Source organism: Dermacentor albipictus, chromosome 1 (assembly GCF_038994185.2).
Source record: "Dermacentor albipictus isolate Rhodes 1998 colony chromosome 1, USDA_Dalb.pri_finalv2, whole genome shotgun sequence".
In the NCBI taxonomy this organism is placed as follows: Eukaryota; Metazoa; Arthropoda; class Arachnida; order Ixodida; family Ixodidae; genus Dermacentor; species Dermacentor albipictus.
The window spans coordinates 86806113-86822441 of NC_091821.1; the positions used below are offsets into that span (position 1 = coordinate 86806113).

A 16329-nucleotide genomic window follows, 5' to 3' on the forward strand; every position below is an offset into this window, starting at 1 on the left:
GGAATGTATTGGGTCGTTTGTGTTTTCAATCACAACTGTTGAAATCATAGGAAATGGGATCGTATCAACGAGGTTCTACTGTAAACATAAAATTCGGTTGGTCATGCTTTATTTCAATAGAGCATCCTCCTGTTATAACGAAATGGAAAATGAGATCCCACACAGTATCGGTTATATAATGGTGCTAGAGACAGGCTTTTACACTCAGGTCCACGCACCTCTTTTTGGCCTCTCTTTTTTCCCTGTTGGTCAAGGACACAAGAAAAGTTACCATCCCTAGTGAAACTCTCCGTCCACTTCCCTCCCCCATTACGAAGGAAATTTAAAAAGGTGCACCATCCGTTATCAATCCCTGAGGAAGGAGCCAAGTCTGCTCCAAAGCTTGAGTTTTAATAAATCTACTAGTATTTGGTTGAAGATGCTCCTGAATCGTTAATTAATGATTCCAACCAGACTGGTAATTCTGTCAAAATGTTTAGTTTTCAGTATGCTTATGGCAAACACACAAATGCAGGCTTGCAACCAGCTCCTTGACTTGTCCTGTAGTTTAGATGTGGCAGGTAGCTGCTAGATTGACTAGGCTAGAACAGTAGTGTCTTTTTCTTAGTTTTGGTTTTTTGGAGATGCTGACAACTGATAAAAACAAAGACAGCAGTTTTTGCTTGTCATGGTGGCTCAGTTTGTATGTCATCGAAATGCAGGCGGTGTCCGAAAAAACAAATGTGAAGCATCCGAAATTTGTTGTTATTATACATCTAACCTCTGTCATCATACATATAAGCACTTGCCATCAGTCAAGTGGCGCTGCTAGAAATATGTCTGAACAGCACATTCGAAATTTTGCCGTCCAACAAACCACATGGCGACTGTACTAGCATAGAAGCCCGTTACATTTTTCTAAGGACTACATGTAGAATTGCTTGACAAGGTAGGTAGTTCACTGCACCAAGGGTCATGGGGCAGTATTCTTAGGCCATCAATTTCAGAGATTGTTTCACTTTTGCACGAATTGGTGCTGGACATACCGAAGTATACGGATGACTGTGCTCTTAGCACTATGCAAAGATAATGAGCTTCGCACAGCAGCAGAAATGCTGTCGGTCATATGCTCAGATTCTTCCGCCTCAGAGTTTCGGGAAAGTTGAAGCTATCTCCGAAAGTGATCGCCCGAGAATACCGCCCATGATCTCTAGCCCTCTAATTATGTGCAGGATCTCAGTAACCGCCGCTACATTGAACAAAGCTGCAGACAACACTTAGGGATTCAATAACTGTTGCTAAAGCGGGCACATGAGTGGGCTCTATATTGTCCCGGCTATTGCCTACTGACATTCTGTCAGTGACTTCGTTTTCCGCAGTGTAGGACAGCTGCATGTCTGCTTCTCTGTTTAAGTAGTCGGTGAAGCCTAGTCGACCTAGTTTATCACTCCTGTTGCCATCTTTGTACACTAGCGGAAACGTGCACATGGCCGAGATTTTCATGTGGTCATAAATTGTATGCACACAACACACCTGCAGCGGAAAAAACTTGACGACACATGCGACACAGCTGGTACTTACATGGAAGAAACCAGAAATGGAAAAGAAAATTATGATGATGCTCTGTGTTCTTTGCAGTGAAGGGAAACACATAAAATGAACGTCCACTGCTATATAACATAGGCACTTTGCATAGCTGTATGCATTATTAGCGCACAAGTCGCGGAATTGCTCCTGCAACGTCTGTCTTGTATTCAATCACAAAGGCCATGCATTAATGTATCGCAAGCGCCAGAAGCAGTTAACATTAGAGAGTTTTAGCCCAGCGGGTTTACGGCCAGCGGAGCGGAGCGGGCGAGCGGAGACGCGACTGCGCATGCGCACCACGCTGAGGCGGCCAGCGGTTTTACGGAGCAGCGTTTACGCCCGCTGGAAAGCACTCCCCAGCGGAGGGTATACGCAGCGCGCGAGCGTGCGTAAAGGCGCACGGGCGTGTATGGGAAATGCAAGACGGCAGCCGCGAACATGAACGCCGGCAGTTCTGCATCGAGACGGCGACTGCCGCGCTGACCCGTACATTAGTACTCAGTACATTATTAACAAATGATGCACTGAGAACATGTAATATATCTTTATTCAATATTTCTTGCATAATAAAAGCAAGCGTAATTCAATTTCATTTCTCAGTAACTCCTATTCGAACCACTAGGTGGGGCAGCAGAGCGCCCCGCTCTTTACCCCGCTCGAGCGGGGTGATCCGCTGGGCTAAAATTCTTTTTTCGCGAGCCGCTCCGCTGGCGCAACGGTGGAGACCGCTCCGCTCCGCTGGCCGTAAACCCGCTGTGCTAAAACTCTCTATTATTACTAGGTAGAAGCAATTGCAGGAGCCGAAAACTTGTCATGTCTGCCATATTTCTGACACTGCCTCTGAGATGTGCAAAGTGTCCAATGTGTCACAGTATGAAGATAATCCATCAAAATAGTCTGGATCGATTATCTGCAGGTTTTTCAAGTTATGTGGTACAATTCGCACTGCAAAATATGGGATGCACAAATTCTACGAATTGGCTGAATTTTCTAGTAAACTGAGATTGAATTATCGAGGTTTTACTATATATAACTGCCAAAGATTTGTTGGGAAAACAATTCAGAAGCACAACTAGAAAGCATAAATTTTTTACTGATACCATATGGTGTAGCTTAGTGGCCACATAGTTTTTGTTCTGGGGGCTAGCTGATGACAGACAAGGGTGCAACATTGGCAGATGTGCTATCTTAGACACTGCATGCTTATACATTGTCTTCTAATGTCACATGTAATTTTTCATTTTGCAGGTGATTCTTTCGACAAACATTGCCGAGACAAGTATTACCATTAATGATGTAGTGTTCGTCATAGACTCATGCAAGTAAGTTTGCCAAAAGTATGTCTTGTGTACAACCTGTGCCACATAAAATTGTGCTGAAGACACACGTGACTGGTGGTTTCAAATGACCTGGTTAGCAGGGGAGTTATGACGTGCACACATGTTGCATCACTCGAGATGCTTCCTGGCTCGGCTAGAACCTGTTGCCAATGGCACATGGCATTAGCCAAAGAAACTTCTGTCAATCCAATACTGACCAAGGCACTTGGCACATGAAGTGTGCCATATCTGTGCATCTGCCAAATCTGCCTTTGTGCCCAGTGTAACTCCAAAGCCTATGCAAAAGTCCATTTGATTCTACAGGCTTTCCGAGGCCAAGTGACCTTTGAAAGCTTACATGAGACTGATAGGACACTGACAGTAAAATCTTGTTGATACTTCATGGAATCAGGATGTCCAAATAATAAAATGGATAAAAAAAGACAGTTAAGAATTCTATATATTTAATGTAAGTACTCATTTACTTGTATTTTGTGCAAACTGCGCACACACAGGGTTGTTTCTCGGGCTGTGCGAATACAAAATGGTACATTTGGAATCTAATATCAATATTAGAAAAATTTTTCACAAAATTAATGCTTACAAACTTTGGCCTAGAAAGTACGGTGCTGCACATGCTCTGGAATTTCCTAGTATTGTGTAACAAGAATGTAGTAAGCTATCAGTAGCTTGGGCATATAGAAATCAAGATATATAGTACGGTCTATTCTTATTAAAGGAAACCCCAAGTTAGTATGCCAGCACTGATTGCTGCTCAGTTCGAGTATATAAAGCTCTGGAAAATACGTTTTTTATCAGTAGAATTGCTGTTGAATAGAATCAAGTGCTTTTTTTTTTCCCTCTTAAACTAATGAATTGGTAATGTTCTGTTCTATTGATTACCAATGAGGTAGTTCTGTTTAATAGTGGACCTTCGTTTTGTGGCAGTCTTTTATTTAGTGCATAGAATGTTTTGCTTTCCAGTTTTTCCCCAAAGTAGAGAAGGGCTATCCCAACTTGACGGCAGGTGGGTTATCGTAAGGCCAATCACACTATAGATTAATAGACAATAACTACTTCACGCGTAGCTGGCGCCAACGGTAAAGAATAGGAGCCGTCCGAGCCATTTCATCGTCAGGTTCGGCGGGATTTGCCATATGTCAAAGATTCTAAAACTTGGGAGGGTCACGGAAAGTTCACGCAACATGTACTTCTAATTAGTTCTTTCACATGTACAGATGGTGCAGCATATGAAATTTCTTAGGAAAATCTGCAAAAAACTGCTGTAGAACATTGAATCTTTCAACTGTTTTCACAGGGCAGCAACATAATTCGTGTGAGTGTGCAGCATTGTAAAACTGAGTATCCCTTCTAGTTGTTTCATCATGCGTGAGCCAGCTAGCAATGGTGGTGTCAGCTCTGTAGTCGGGATGCCGACACCATAGTTTCGGCATTCAGGGTAGCAGTTTGTCAAGCTTTCCACAAATATTAAGTTATGGGCAAATAGTCTATGTAATGAGTGAGGCATTGGCCATATACTGCTTTACACTCTGTGTCTGAACACCGAGAGCTTTTCCCAATTTATATGTATGGCGCCATGACAGGCCCCAAATTCTGTCTGTGTTTCCATTAGTTTAAACTATGAGAGATAGATATATCGGTATTTCACTGTATCTGGTGAACACTAGACCGTGGAGCACACCAGTCTTCGGTTCCCTCTGAAGGGGGATCTATTACGGCAGAAAGTAATGCAAAAAGGGAGGACTAGGGCTAAAATTGTGTTGACTTACCTCTGTGATGGAGTGTTCTGCTCCTAGTAGGCAGCTCCAAATTTCAGATTAGCAGCTCCAGAAATGTAATTTCCCCCCATTAACCTGCTTCAAAATATTCTTCTCCAATACCAAGGTTTTTCTGTTCCAAAAACTGCTCCAAAAGCTGTTGCAGCAGTCTCACCCCTTTATATACAGTAGAGTTTTTGTTTATCGAACTTCAGAGCAGATAGCACAAGGCCTGACCTGGTGTTGCCACTGGCTTCAGCAGAGTTGCCGCCAATCTTTTGCTGGTACCGTATATACTCGTGTATAAGCCAAATTTTTTCATCAACTTTTTGCAGGTGCGGGTTATGCACAAATCAGGCTTATTAACACACATTAACACAGTGTAATGCCACTGTGACTACTGTGTCAGATAATGAAAAAACTGGTGACAGATATCAACAATTGATTTCACTATTCATCGCCGCTTTCAGACGAATCACTCTTGGACGAGCTCAGCTTATCGGCACTCACCACTGTCTGATGAGCTCGCCTCAACGGCACGCTCCTGAAGCTCGTCGTCCTCTCTGCTGTCCGTGGCGTTTCATATCCCCGTGTCTCTAAAGCTCTGTGTCCACTGACATGGAATGCCGCGCGTCCAGAATCCAACCGCACACTTGCTGCAGGGACGCTCACTTCAGTTGCCCTGTCGGAGTTGTTTCGTGGCTGCCCGCAGCCATCCACTCGGTGTAGCACCGCCAAAATTCAGTCTTGAATGGCTGGTTTATGCAAACATCGAGCAGTTGCAGCACGCTTGTCAAGCCACCAGGAATCACAGTGTAAAGTGTGGAGTCGGGCATGAATTAGATGGTAGCTGGCCCATGCCGTCATCCAACTCATCCACGCTGAGGACATTGTTGAAGTGAGAGACTTGTTCTCATCGAGAACGAAAAATATGAGTTTATTTACAGTATCTACATAAGGACGTTGCAGTTTATCAGTCTAGCATGACTGTGAGAGAAAAGCACACTGAGCAGCCGCGCAACAGCTCCTTAAATACACTCTGTCCTCCCTAGATCCCTAGGTGAGAGAAAACATACAACCAGAGTCATCGTAGTTGAGCCGCCTTTGAGGGGGGAGGGCTTACACACACATTTCCGCACAGGTTTCACTGCCCCCACTGAGGTGAGACGGTCTTCGCAGAACTGGGTCTTGCCCTAAGGAGGCGCCTCTTAATCCCTTAGCTGACCCCCGTAGAGTGGCTGCCGTGGTTCTCCATTGTCTTGCGTCTTGAAAGACGCGTGGGACGGTGCCGCCAAATACATTCCCTCAGGAACTCCCCCGCTCCCGACAGACCAGGTCGGTGATGGCGAGTTCACTAACAAAGCCTGGTTTGCCGACCTCGTCCCGGTAATCCGGCGACGAAGAGTTGCTGACTCTCCGTATTGTCCTCCTTACACAGTCAGTCGCCGCAGCAGACATCGTGATGCCAAGAGGCTGCGGAATGACGGCTTGTCGTCCTTTCAAAGCTAGTCTTCACAGTAGACCTAATGGCGCCATTCGGCTGCAGACTGATGGTCGGTTCCTAGAAAACGCCAACCCCGCTGCTGCAGCTGGCTGGGAAAACTTTGCATGTCGGTACCTCTGCAGGCCGTTCCTAACAACAGCCAAGTCTGTTTGGCAGTCGGCCAGTTGAGCCTTCACTTGGTCTATTAGGTCGACATGCGGCAGTGATGATGATGGTATGCGGTGAGTGGTAAAAATTAACTGGAGCCATCTTGTAGCACTTTTTGGGACTAGGCGTGTTTTTGGCGAGTTTTTTTTTCTGCAGATTTTTGCATCCGAAAAGTGGGGAGGGGGGTACAGGCTAAAGGTGGGGGGTTGATTATACATGAGTATATATCGTACCTTGTTTCTAGGCATACCAGCCCAAGAAGATATTGAAAAGTGGAATATTAAAATACTTTGGTGTTCCTTTAAGCAAAGTTTGCCTTTTGGATCTTCTAGACCCCCTGATTGCAGATCTGTGGTGGTTGCTGTTTAGATTAAGTGCCGCGTGATGTTGCAGCCATATTGCTTTTCATCTCAAGTTCTTTGTACATAGATTTTCCCTTATTTGGGGGTACATATGACATGATATATTTACATCTGTTAATTTTTACCTGCTTTGTATTTTATATGCTCAGGGCCAAGATGAAACTGTTCACGTCGCACAATAACATGACCAACTATGCCACAGTGTTTGCTTCTAAAACAAACCTGGAGCAACGTCGAGGCCGAGCAGGACGGGTTCGACCAGGCTTCTGCTTCCACCTCTGCAGCAGGGCACGTTATGAAAAGTATGTTTAATAGAATGCTGAATGGAGTAACGAGTCTTTCAGTAAAAGGGAAAGTGTTGATTGCTGTGTGATCTTTCCTTGCTATTATGGGTTTATTTTGGTGGCAGTAGTAGTTTGTTGTATATTTTAGTAGAAGCACACTGCCTTTTTTCATTGATATAATTAGTTTTGCAGATTCACTAAATTGGCTTTTATTGTTGTCATGAATAAAAGCAAACTGTGATGCTATTTTGTACGGATGCTACTACAGTAGAACCCAGTTAATATTAAAGGGATGGTGGAAAAAAAATTACCAGCCCAGAAGACATAACCGTGATAAAAGGCACAAATTGCCACAGCACATCAGAAACAGTGCGAGTGGCTGCCAGTGCAGTTATTAGATGTCTCAGTTCTCGTACTATGACCAGAAACTGCACGTGCGCGCATGGGTAATTAAGGAACACATACAGTGTTCCGTGACAGTGGCCCCTACCATAGTATTTTGTGTTAGCTTCACTGCATAACTCGGTTCCACTGTGCCAAAGCTGACAAAAGAGAACTGGCAATTGTGAAATGCAAATAAAAAAATTAAATTATGGGGTTTTACGTGCCAAAACCACTTTCTGATTATGAGGCACGCCGTAGTGGAGGACTCCGGAAATTTTTACCACCTGGGGTTCTTTAACATGCACCTAAATGTAACTACACGGGTGTTTTCGCATTTCGGCCCCATCGAAATGCGGCCGCCGAGGCCGGGATTCGATCCCGCGACCTCGTGCTCAGCAGCCTAACACCATAGCCACTGAGCAACCACGGTGGGTGAAATGCAAATAAGACCCTTGCAGGCCCCAAAGTAAATGTAGCCCTGTACTTCGCAGAAGTGGCCTAGTGTGCATGGTTCCCAGTAGTTTTTTATCTATGCACACTTTTTCTGATGCTTTGCCGACTGCTCTGTACATCCCATTGTTTGTGCAATGTAACTCCCAATATTTGTGCAGCGCTTGGCTTGTGCAACTTTGTTCGTTTATTTTTGTCGCTTGTTGCAGTGGATTGGTAGCTTGTTGCAACAAATTCGTCGCTTGTTGCAGCATGCAAGAGCCAATTTTTCTCTGCGTCATCATATGTACATGGCAGCCACTTTCAGATGCAACGTAAGATGCGGGAACATTACAGAATGTCTCTGTATCATATGGGAACATAATACATAGTCAGTGGTCGGGAACATGAAAACACGACATTGCAGCCAGGAAAACACAACAGCGAGGAATGTATCAATGGGGTTCCACTGTATTTTGTAACACTTCTACTCCACAAGTGCCCGGGCTTAATTGCAGTGCTGTTTGTCTCGTATGTTTAATACCCATGTAGCACTCGGATGATTGAAAAACAAGTAATCTTGAACAGCCGGTTTGCTGGACTGAATTTGTGCGCTGTTTGTGGTATGCTGTTAACCCCTTAACTGTTTCGGACGAGCACAGCTCCTCTTTGCCGAACTCTCCCAAAACCGTTTTGGATGAGTATAGCTTGTCTGCTCGTTTGCGGGCTAGTTGGTGTGTTGCTTCGCAGATGGCAACACTTGGCAGGTAATTTCTTCTCTTTTCAACTGCTGTTTCACATTTCTTTGGGGGGCAACTCTCGTTTAATAAAATTGCATGCGGTGGAGGTGACACACGTGTTGCTGGTCCGTCGTCACGGAAAAGCCGTCATCTAGCTATTTGGATGATAATGATTCAGACACCGAAGTTTACTTAGTTTCTGGAAGCGAAGGCGATAGCTTCGAAATTAGCAATTCATCAGATGAGGAAGATCGCTCAGAAGACACTATTGCCAGTGCGCATCATTGGCGGCGCATTGACATGGATGACATCCCCATGAAGTCTTCTCGGTTTCCGTTTCTGGGTGTCCGCGGTAAGGCGTTGTCAGAATGATAAAACTTTCCAGACCGCGCTCTTGCTCTGTTTTTTATTGCTGATTGCCAGCAGGCAGGTGGCCTTATTTATCATGAGCGATAATAAACTTTACTATGCTAATTTGACTTAGTATGTGCTTGAAAATTTTTCTCAAAATTGAAAACTTGCTTTTTGGAAGAAAAATATTCAATATCAAATTTTTAAAAAACAAACAGTTTGGGCATAGAAATTGTCAAAACAATGAAGCGGTTAAGGCTTTAAAGGGTCCCTGAAATGGGTTTGACAAATGTAGATGCGTAGGGTACAGCTACAATAAAATTTTCCTGCCACAATTTAAGTGAAGTGTCTCATAGTAAGAGAGCTATGGATGATTACAAGTTACCCTCCTCCTTTGCCATGCTTTTTCTCCAACTCGTTCGCCGAGTGATTGGGGCTAAGCTCTACCATCACTGGCTCTGCGTCATCCTGTGACGTCGCGACGTCTAGTTCCGGTTGTCTTGGAGCCAGTGCGCAAACCCTTTCTAACCTCTTTGCTAGCTGCCTGGCTGTCGATCTCCAGCGAAAGCTATTCAAGAAGCATGCGTTCTCAGTGTTCTGTGGCAGCGTTGAACACGTCCGGTATTGAGGTAACTGCAGGCGAGCTGAGTGTTTTGATGGTTGGGTGGAGGCGTAAACTAAAGCTCCTCAGTATTATTACCTCTTTGATGAAGGGGCTTTAACATAAACATGAGTGGGTTGCATGGCACAGCTACCTGGTGACGCAGAGCTTAACCAAGCACAGATATCACTGTAACCAAGTGTAAAACACTTTAAAAGATGTGCTCGTGATTATGCTCCTGCTGCAAGTTTACACCAGCAGAAAAGTATAATATGGTTGGTTACTGCTATATTAGCTCTGTGCTTGTATGGTTTATCTCTGTGCCACCAGGTTTCTACACCATGCAGGCCGTTCACGCTTGTGCCTTCACTCATCCGGTAAAACGCCCAGTCCACTTGCGCTTGCATTTACCCAAATACTGGACAAGCTAAAACTCTCTGTTGTGGTTTTAATCTTCCGGCATCAAGTGACTGCCCCAAAACGCATGGATTTTGGTGCCAATCGAATATTGACAGCTCGATGAGCTTCAGCCACTCCGCTTGAAGAGACGCAATGTCGTAACTTGACATGTCACTGATCGCTAGATTCGCAACCCATTACCTAATGAAGGCGATCCATTGTGTTCAAGAAAAGAAAGCTCACGACCAACACTGACCACGTAGCTCGTGTCAACATGTTGAACATTGCAACACAAGCAGACGACGCTGTGTGCGGGAAGTGCTTAAGTGTGGTGATAATTTGTTGTTGTGTATTCTCTTTGTTACTTTTTTTATACAAACAAACATTCCAAATAATATGACCAGCATTTGTTCACCATAAAGTTTGCAAAGTTTTCTATGATGTGAACTGGGTAGCCAATCGGATAGCTTGCCCAACTGATGTCAATTGGGCTAACTTGGTCAATTACATACCTGCCCACCCTCCCGATTCACCCGGGAGACTTGATTTTTGACTGAACTTTCTGATTGTATGATCACTGTCTTATATCTCCCGAAAAGTGGTCTCTGCGCGCAATAATGATTTTTGCGAAACCAGCACCGCGGAATATACAGCCACATCCTAATTGCCAGCATCACCAACAATGGCTGCACTAGCACCATCGGTATCATCGACTAAACAATGTCAAAATCATTTCAGGGTCCCTTAAAGGGACCCTGAAACGCTTTTGACGATTTTCTACAAACGTACTGAGTCGTTAGAGTAGGTCCTTCTGATCATTCATCGACACATCTAAGTGCCCCGCGTAAAGTGTGTAATTTATCATAAGGTTTTAAAAATGCACATTGCTGCCGATCGCTGCACACTGCTCGGCGGAATTTTAAGCCACCCCTACCCATATGACCGAAATCACCCACACGACGTCAGCGGAGCGAGCTATCCGATTGGCTGACCAGGGTGTGTGATCGATAATTTTTCCAACTTTATGGTAAACAAATGATCTTCATAATAGTTGGAATGTTAGTTAATTTGTCTTTATGAAAATAATAACATAAACAGAATGCAAAATAAAATTTTTCAGTACACTTACGCACTTCCGGCACACAGCAAGTGTTGTCTGCTTGTGTTACAACGTACTCCATTTTGACGAGAGCTCCGCAGTCAGAGTCGGTCTTAGTCTTTTCGCGAGCACTATGATTCGACTTCGTTGCCTTGTGGACTGCAAACGTAGCGACTGGCAATATGTCAAGCTGTGACATCGTGTCCCTCTGCAAGGCACTGTACGAGCGAACTGGCTGCTGCGCATCGGTCTGCCGCTATCTGATCGGCGCCAGGATTTGCGCGTTTGTGGCCGTCACTTTACGCCGGAAGATTACTAATGCAATAGCGTTTGGCGAGTCCGGTATTAGGGCAAACGCAAGCGCAAGGGGACAGAGTCTGGCCGCTTGACTGCCGTAATGGGATGAGCCATGAGATGAGCAGAAGGGCAAATGTGAATGGTCTGCATGGTGCAGCCACCTGGTGGCACAGAGCTCAACCATACACAGTAGCAGCTACGAGGTGTATTCTTCTTTGCTGCTGGTGTGTATTTTTCGCAGGAGTGTAATCATCAACACGTTGTTTTTATAAATGTTTAAAGTGTTTTACACTTGGTTAGAGCAATATTAGCACTTTGTTTGGCTGGTTAAGCGCCGCGCCAACAAGTGTATGGACCGTGCAGACCGATCAGGCCGCTCACATACGTCTATGCTAAAGTTCCTTCATCAGCTTGAGTTTATGCCTCCAGTCATTTGCCGAAATGGCCAGCTTGCCTGTGGTTACCGGAATACAAGACGTTCGGTGCTACGACAGAATGCTCGTAACGCACGCTGCTTCGATAGCTCTCGCTTGGGGTCGACGGCCAAGCGGCTAGCGGAGAGGTCTCGCGCGGGCAGGTGCGATCTCCAAAACAACCGGAAGTGGATGATGTGACGTCGCATCGTGACGCAAACCAGTGAAGGTGGAGCTTAGCCCCGCTTGCTCGGTGAACGAGTTGAGGAGGAAAAGCATGGCTAGGGAGGAGGGTAACTTCTAATCGCTTGTAGCTGCATTAACATGTAACGCTTCACTTAAATTGTGTTGCGAATGTTCTACTTAAGCTGTACCCTACGCGTCTACAAAATTTGTCCGAGCCGTTTCAGGGGCCCTTTAAGGTTGCTTGCAGACTGCACATCGCAACACAGTTATGTATATACCCCCCCCCCCCCCCCCCCCCCCAAAATTTAACATCCTTCTTGCAACCACTGTCGCCATTTGTGGACACTTTTTCTAAAGACAAGTACTCCTGAGCAAAAAGTTGCAAGGCAGTAAATTAGTGTACGTTTCTCAGATTAGACCATGGTTGACTGAGCTTCCAAAGTAGGATGCCACATCTCTGCTGAGGCGGCCATTAAAAAAAAAAGAAAGGTGGCTGCGAGTGTTCGAGCAAATCTTCCTGTTTGCTACCACTGTCCACATTTGTGGACACTTTACCTAAAGCCAAGTGCATCAGCGAAATGTTCCACGGCATTCAAATCACGTGTATGTTTATCAGCCTGCATCATGGTTTACCTTGCTTTCAAACAATGCCGTCGTACATCAGCTTAAAAAAAAAAGGGGGGGGGGGAAAGTGGCTTCGAGCAGCTCTCGTGATGTTTTCGCAACTTATGCCCTCATTTGTGAACACGGATTTTTAGCTGCAACATGCTTTTTATATCACCAATGTATCTCTTTGAGCACCTGAAATAGCTTGAAATTAATTTTAAAAAGAGTTACTCATTTTGTTGCCTATATATATTTTGGTAGTGAAGAGGATATACTGTCATATTTGGCACAAGACTGCAAAATGTGCAATGAGATTTCTGGCTGCTTCAAGAGTATTAAAATGAAAAAATAGTTATTGCGTGCTATCGCCTCAATTCGCTTTTTGAATACCTTTTTCGTCCATTTTGGGTCACAGTTGATTATTGGATACCTTTTTCGTCCAGTTGATCACAGTGCATAGTAATGCCACATCGCATAGCATTACCTGTAAGAAGAGCAGCTGCTTTCCAAAGTTCTTGCTTATTGGATACTTTGATCCATTTAGGCCCTAAAAAAACCAGTTGACAATACATAGTAACACCACTTCACGTGGCCTTACCTCTTAGAAGAGTAGCTATTTTCCAAAGTGCTGCCTCTTAGAATAAGTTTGTTCTCTAAATTGAGTATGGGTATAACATGTAGAAACTTAAATTTCACCAACTTACTGACAATAGGGAAGTTTATGTAGTTACTTGAGAGCTGATGGCATTTTAAAAGTTTTAAATACACTAATATCCTGATGTCAGGCATGCATTTTTTGGTTGCATTTACGCAGAACAGTCACTTCATTTAGCTTTGCATGAGGGAAGTAGAGAACATGTTTAGATTGGATAAAAAATAGTCATCATGCTTTCTTTTTCTTTTCTAGGCTGGAAAACTACACCACCCCCGAGATATTCCGTACGCCACTTCATGAACTGGCACTTGCTATCAAACTTCTTCGCCTTGGGGATATCACTAAATTCCTCTCGAAGGCACTGGAGCCTCCACCTATAGATGCTGTTATTGAATCTGAAGTCCTACTTCGGGGTCAGTTTTGCCAATATCTGGATTTGTGTGACTGACTGTTCCCCTTAGTACACAGGAACGTGATGGTATATTGAATCTGCTTTCTGTTCCAGAGATGGGAGCTTTGACAGTTATGGGTGAACTTACAGCATTGGGAAAGATCTTGGCTCGTCTGCCCATTGAGCCTCGGCTTGGCAAGATGCTGATTCTTGGCCTCATTTTTGGGTAGGTGACCATAGGTTACCAACACTTACGCACTGGGTGTTTTGTGCAAAGGCACTAGTGTTGCATGAAATATTGTTGAGCACATTGGGATACACTCACTGATTGCAGATTGCATCACATTTGCTGGTACATGGCGGTCTTTTCCAGGCCCTAAGGAGAAGCATTTAAAATGCCATATAATTTATAATCTTGTGTTAATTTCACTTCAACCTTGATTCAACCTTGGCAGGACTGACAGAGTTGATGGAATTATCTGGTGGGTCAAACTTAAAAGCTGCTTGATTTGGCAGTATTTGCCCGATTCTCATGTGCATTCAATTTTTATTGGTTCATATTAGAAAACAATGTGCACCCATCTCTATACTTCCTCTAAAGAGTAAATTGCAGCACTGCTGAAGGTATCAAGTGTGCGCAAGCAATATCCTTGTACTGTGGAATATAGTTCCAATATAGCAACTGCCTCCTCAAACTTACAGTAAAAAACCGCATTTCATTGCTTAACGCAGAGATGAAGTTGGAAATATGTGTATTGTACATTGTCATGTGTTGCTGGTGCATCCTGGATTTTCATGCATTGAGAAATTTGAAACACACTTCAAGATTGTTTTGTGCAGTCTGTGGCAACACAGAGGCATAGATCAATTTAGTGTCAAATTTCTCGAAAACAGGTGACATGAATACGAGTAAACCACTTTCGTACAGTTCCATGTGCACCAGACTTCATATTAAATATGTATATCTTGAGTCATTGCTCAAAGTTAATTTAGGAAAAGATTGAAGGCAATGTGCAATATCATGTATGCAATGGGTCTTAATAGAACATCAACCTCTTTCCTAGAGGCCAGTAAAGTTGGTGAGAAAAATCTATAGAGCAGTGAACCACAAAGCACTTTATTTAGCTGCTGTTTGTTTGAACTAATCCGATGTCTTGTTGAACGATGAGTGCTTGTTGGTTTGCACGTACCACAATGGCTTATTTTGTAGTGCCATCTAAAGCAGCGGTCTTAAACATTCAGCCCATGGGCCACATCCTGCCCATGGAGCTTTCAAATGCAGTCTGCATAGTTCTAATGGTAACTGTGAGAATCTACGCCATGTGTGGGAGCGCATATTTGTCTGGGCACCTATTTTCTTTGATGAAGGTGAACAAATCGCTGTGCTCAGCAGTTACCGACTCACATCTGCAATCCGTCATTAAGATCGCATCAACACAGGATATAGCATGGACATTCCAGCCTTGGTCACAGGGAAGCGTTGCCAGGCATCAAGCCAGCATCTGTAAAGGCTCCAGGGTGTTGATCAGTGGGAATGAACTGCTTTTCAAGTTTTTTAATGTGGTTTTTCAATCTGTTTTAGGGCACAGCTGTTCTTCCGGCCATATTTGCAAAATTGTCCCCCCCCCCCCACCTTGTTGCGGCTCGGTGCTGCATGTGAATTTGAGACCACTGATCTATAGCATTGCTTATGCAGCGCTTCTTGAAGGGGCACTAAAGGCAATTACTTAAAGGAGTATTGACACAAAAATTGTAAGTTGAGTTAACATGTGAGATCGATTTATGTAGGCATACACACACATCGTCTGCAAAATATAAACGGCGAATATAGCATAGAACATTTTTAAAATCAACTTTAAAGTGCGTGTGCGCGCAGCCAACTGCAAAACGTAGCACCTTGTGACATCGACATTAAGAAAGGAACGTAAACAAGTGAGAAAACACTGTCACGAGTTTGTGCTGCCATCGGGGCGGGCCCTGCATGCAAGTTTCTTGCCGATCCGATAGCCCCGATGTTAATTTTTTATCCGCTGATGTCAACGCGGAAAATCGCCTAAAATTTGTTTCCGACACGAAATAACCTAAAATAAAGTGACCTTGAAAGTGTACATGTCATGAAATGTTGCAAGAAATAGTAAATCGTTGGTGTGATTTTGACTCGCAAGCGGTCAGCACAGCCGCCGCAGCAATAGCCTCTGCGAAGCGGCTCGCTCGGCTAGCGTGTTTTCTCATCCCTGCCAACGGCGTCAGGAAAACTAATTGTATTGTCACTAATAAGCGACATGCAGACGTTCATTGTGTTGACGAATATAGATGCTTTATTATGCGCTGTGGACGGATCACACGGGCCGTTTGCCTCGGATCCGACGGCCAACGAGCTAGGCCTATGCCGTTTCCTAGCGATCGCCAGCCCGCCTGGCTTGCTAGTTCACTACCGTCTGCATCGACGAGCGGCAGAAGTGGTCCGAGTTCGTGTGTGCTGCTGGATGCTTAGAATGGACCCCGTTGAAGAGCAGCCAGATTTGCTCATTTCCAGCGTGCCTGGTATAAACAAAACTGGTCGAGCTTAGAGCAGTCCGATGATCTTCTGCCAAGACTACGTAACCCCAAGCCTGATGCTGTGGTGACTTTTACCCCACCTTGTGTCCTGCTCCAGAATATGCTTCATTCCCAAAGCGCCCTCGACGAATGGTTCATACTACTTGTAGCAGTGCGTATGCATATTGATAGCTGTCGCTGGCCGCACTTTCCGAGTCGTTGCTTTGTAGTGGATCCAATCAAAAGTGGTTGGCCACGTCTAATACGGTGGCGATTCCCG

At 44.5% G+C, this 16329-nt stretch overlaps 1 protein-coding gene across 2 annotated transcripts in view; it reads left to right on the forward strand.

Annotated features, from left to right (window-relative positions):
• mle (dosage compensation regulator mle) overlaps positions 1 to 16329 on the forward strand; it is a 133494-nt gene that overhangs the window by 84713 nt on the left and 32452 nt on the right. For both annotated transcript variants that reach the window (XM_070523096.1, XM_070523100.1), the window contains 4 exons: positions 2815 to 2888; positions 6826 to 6978; positions 13373 to 13533; positions 13626 to 13737. In XM_070523096.1, the coding sequence (XP_070379197.1) occupies positions 2815 to 2888; positions 6826 to 6978; positions 13373 to 13533; positions 13626 to 13737 (500 nt within the window). The remainder of the gene's footprint in view (positions 1 to 2814; positions 2889 to 6825; positions 6979 to 13372; positions 13534 to 13625; positions 13738 to 16329) is intronic.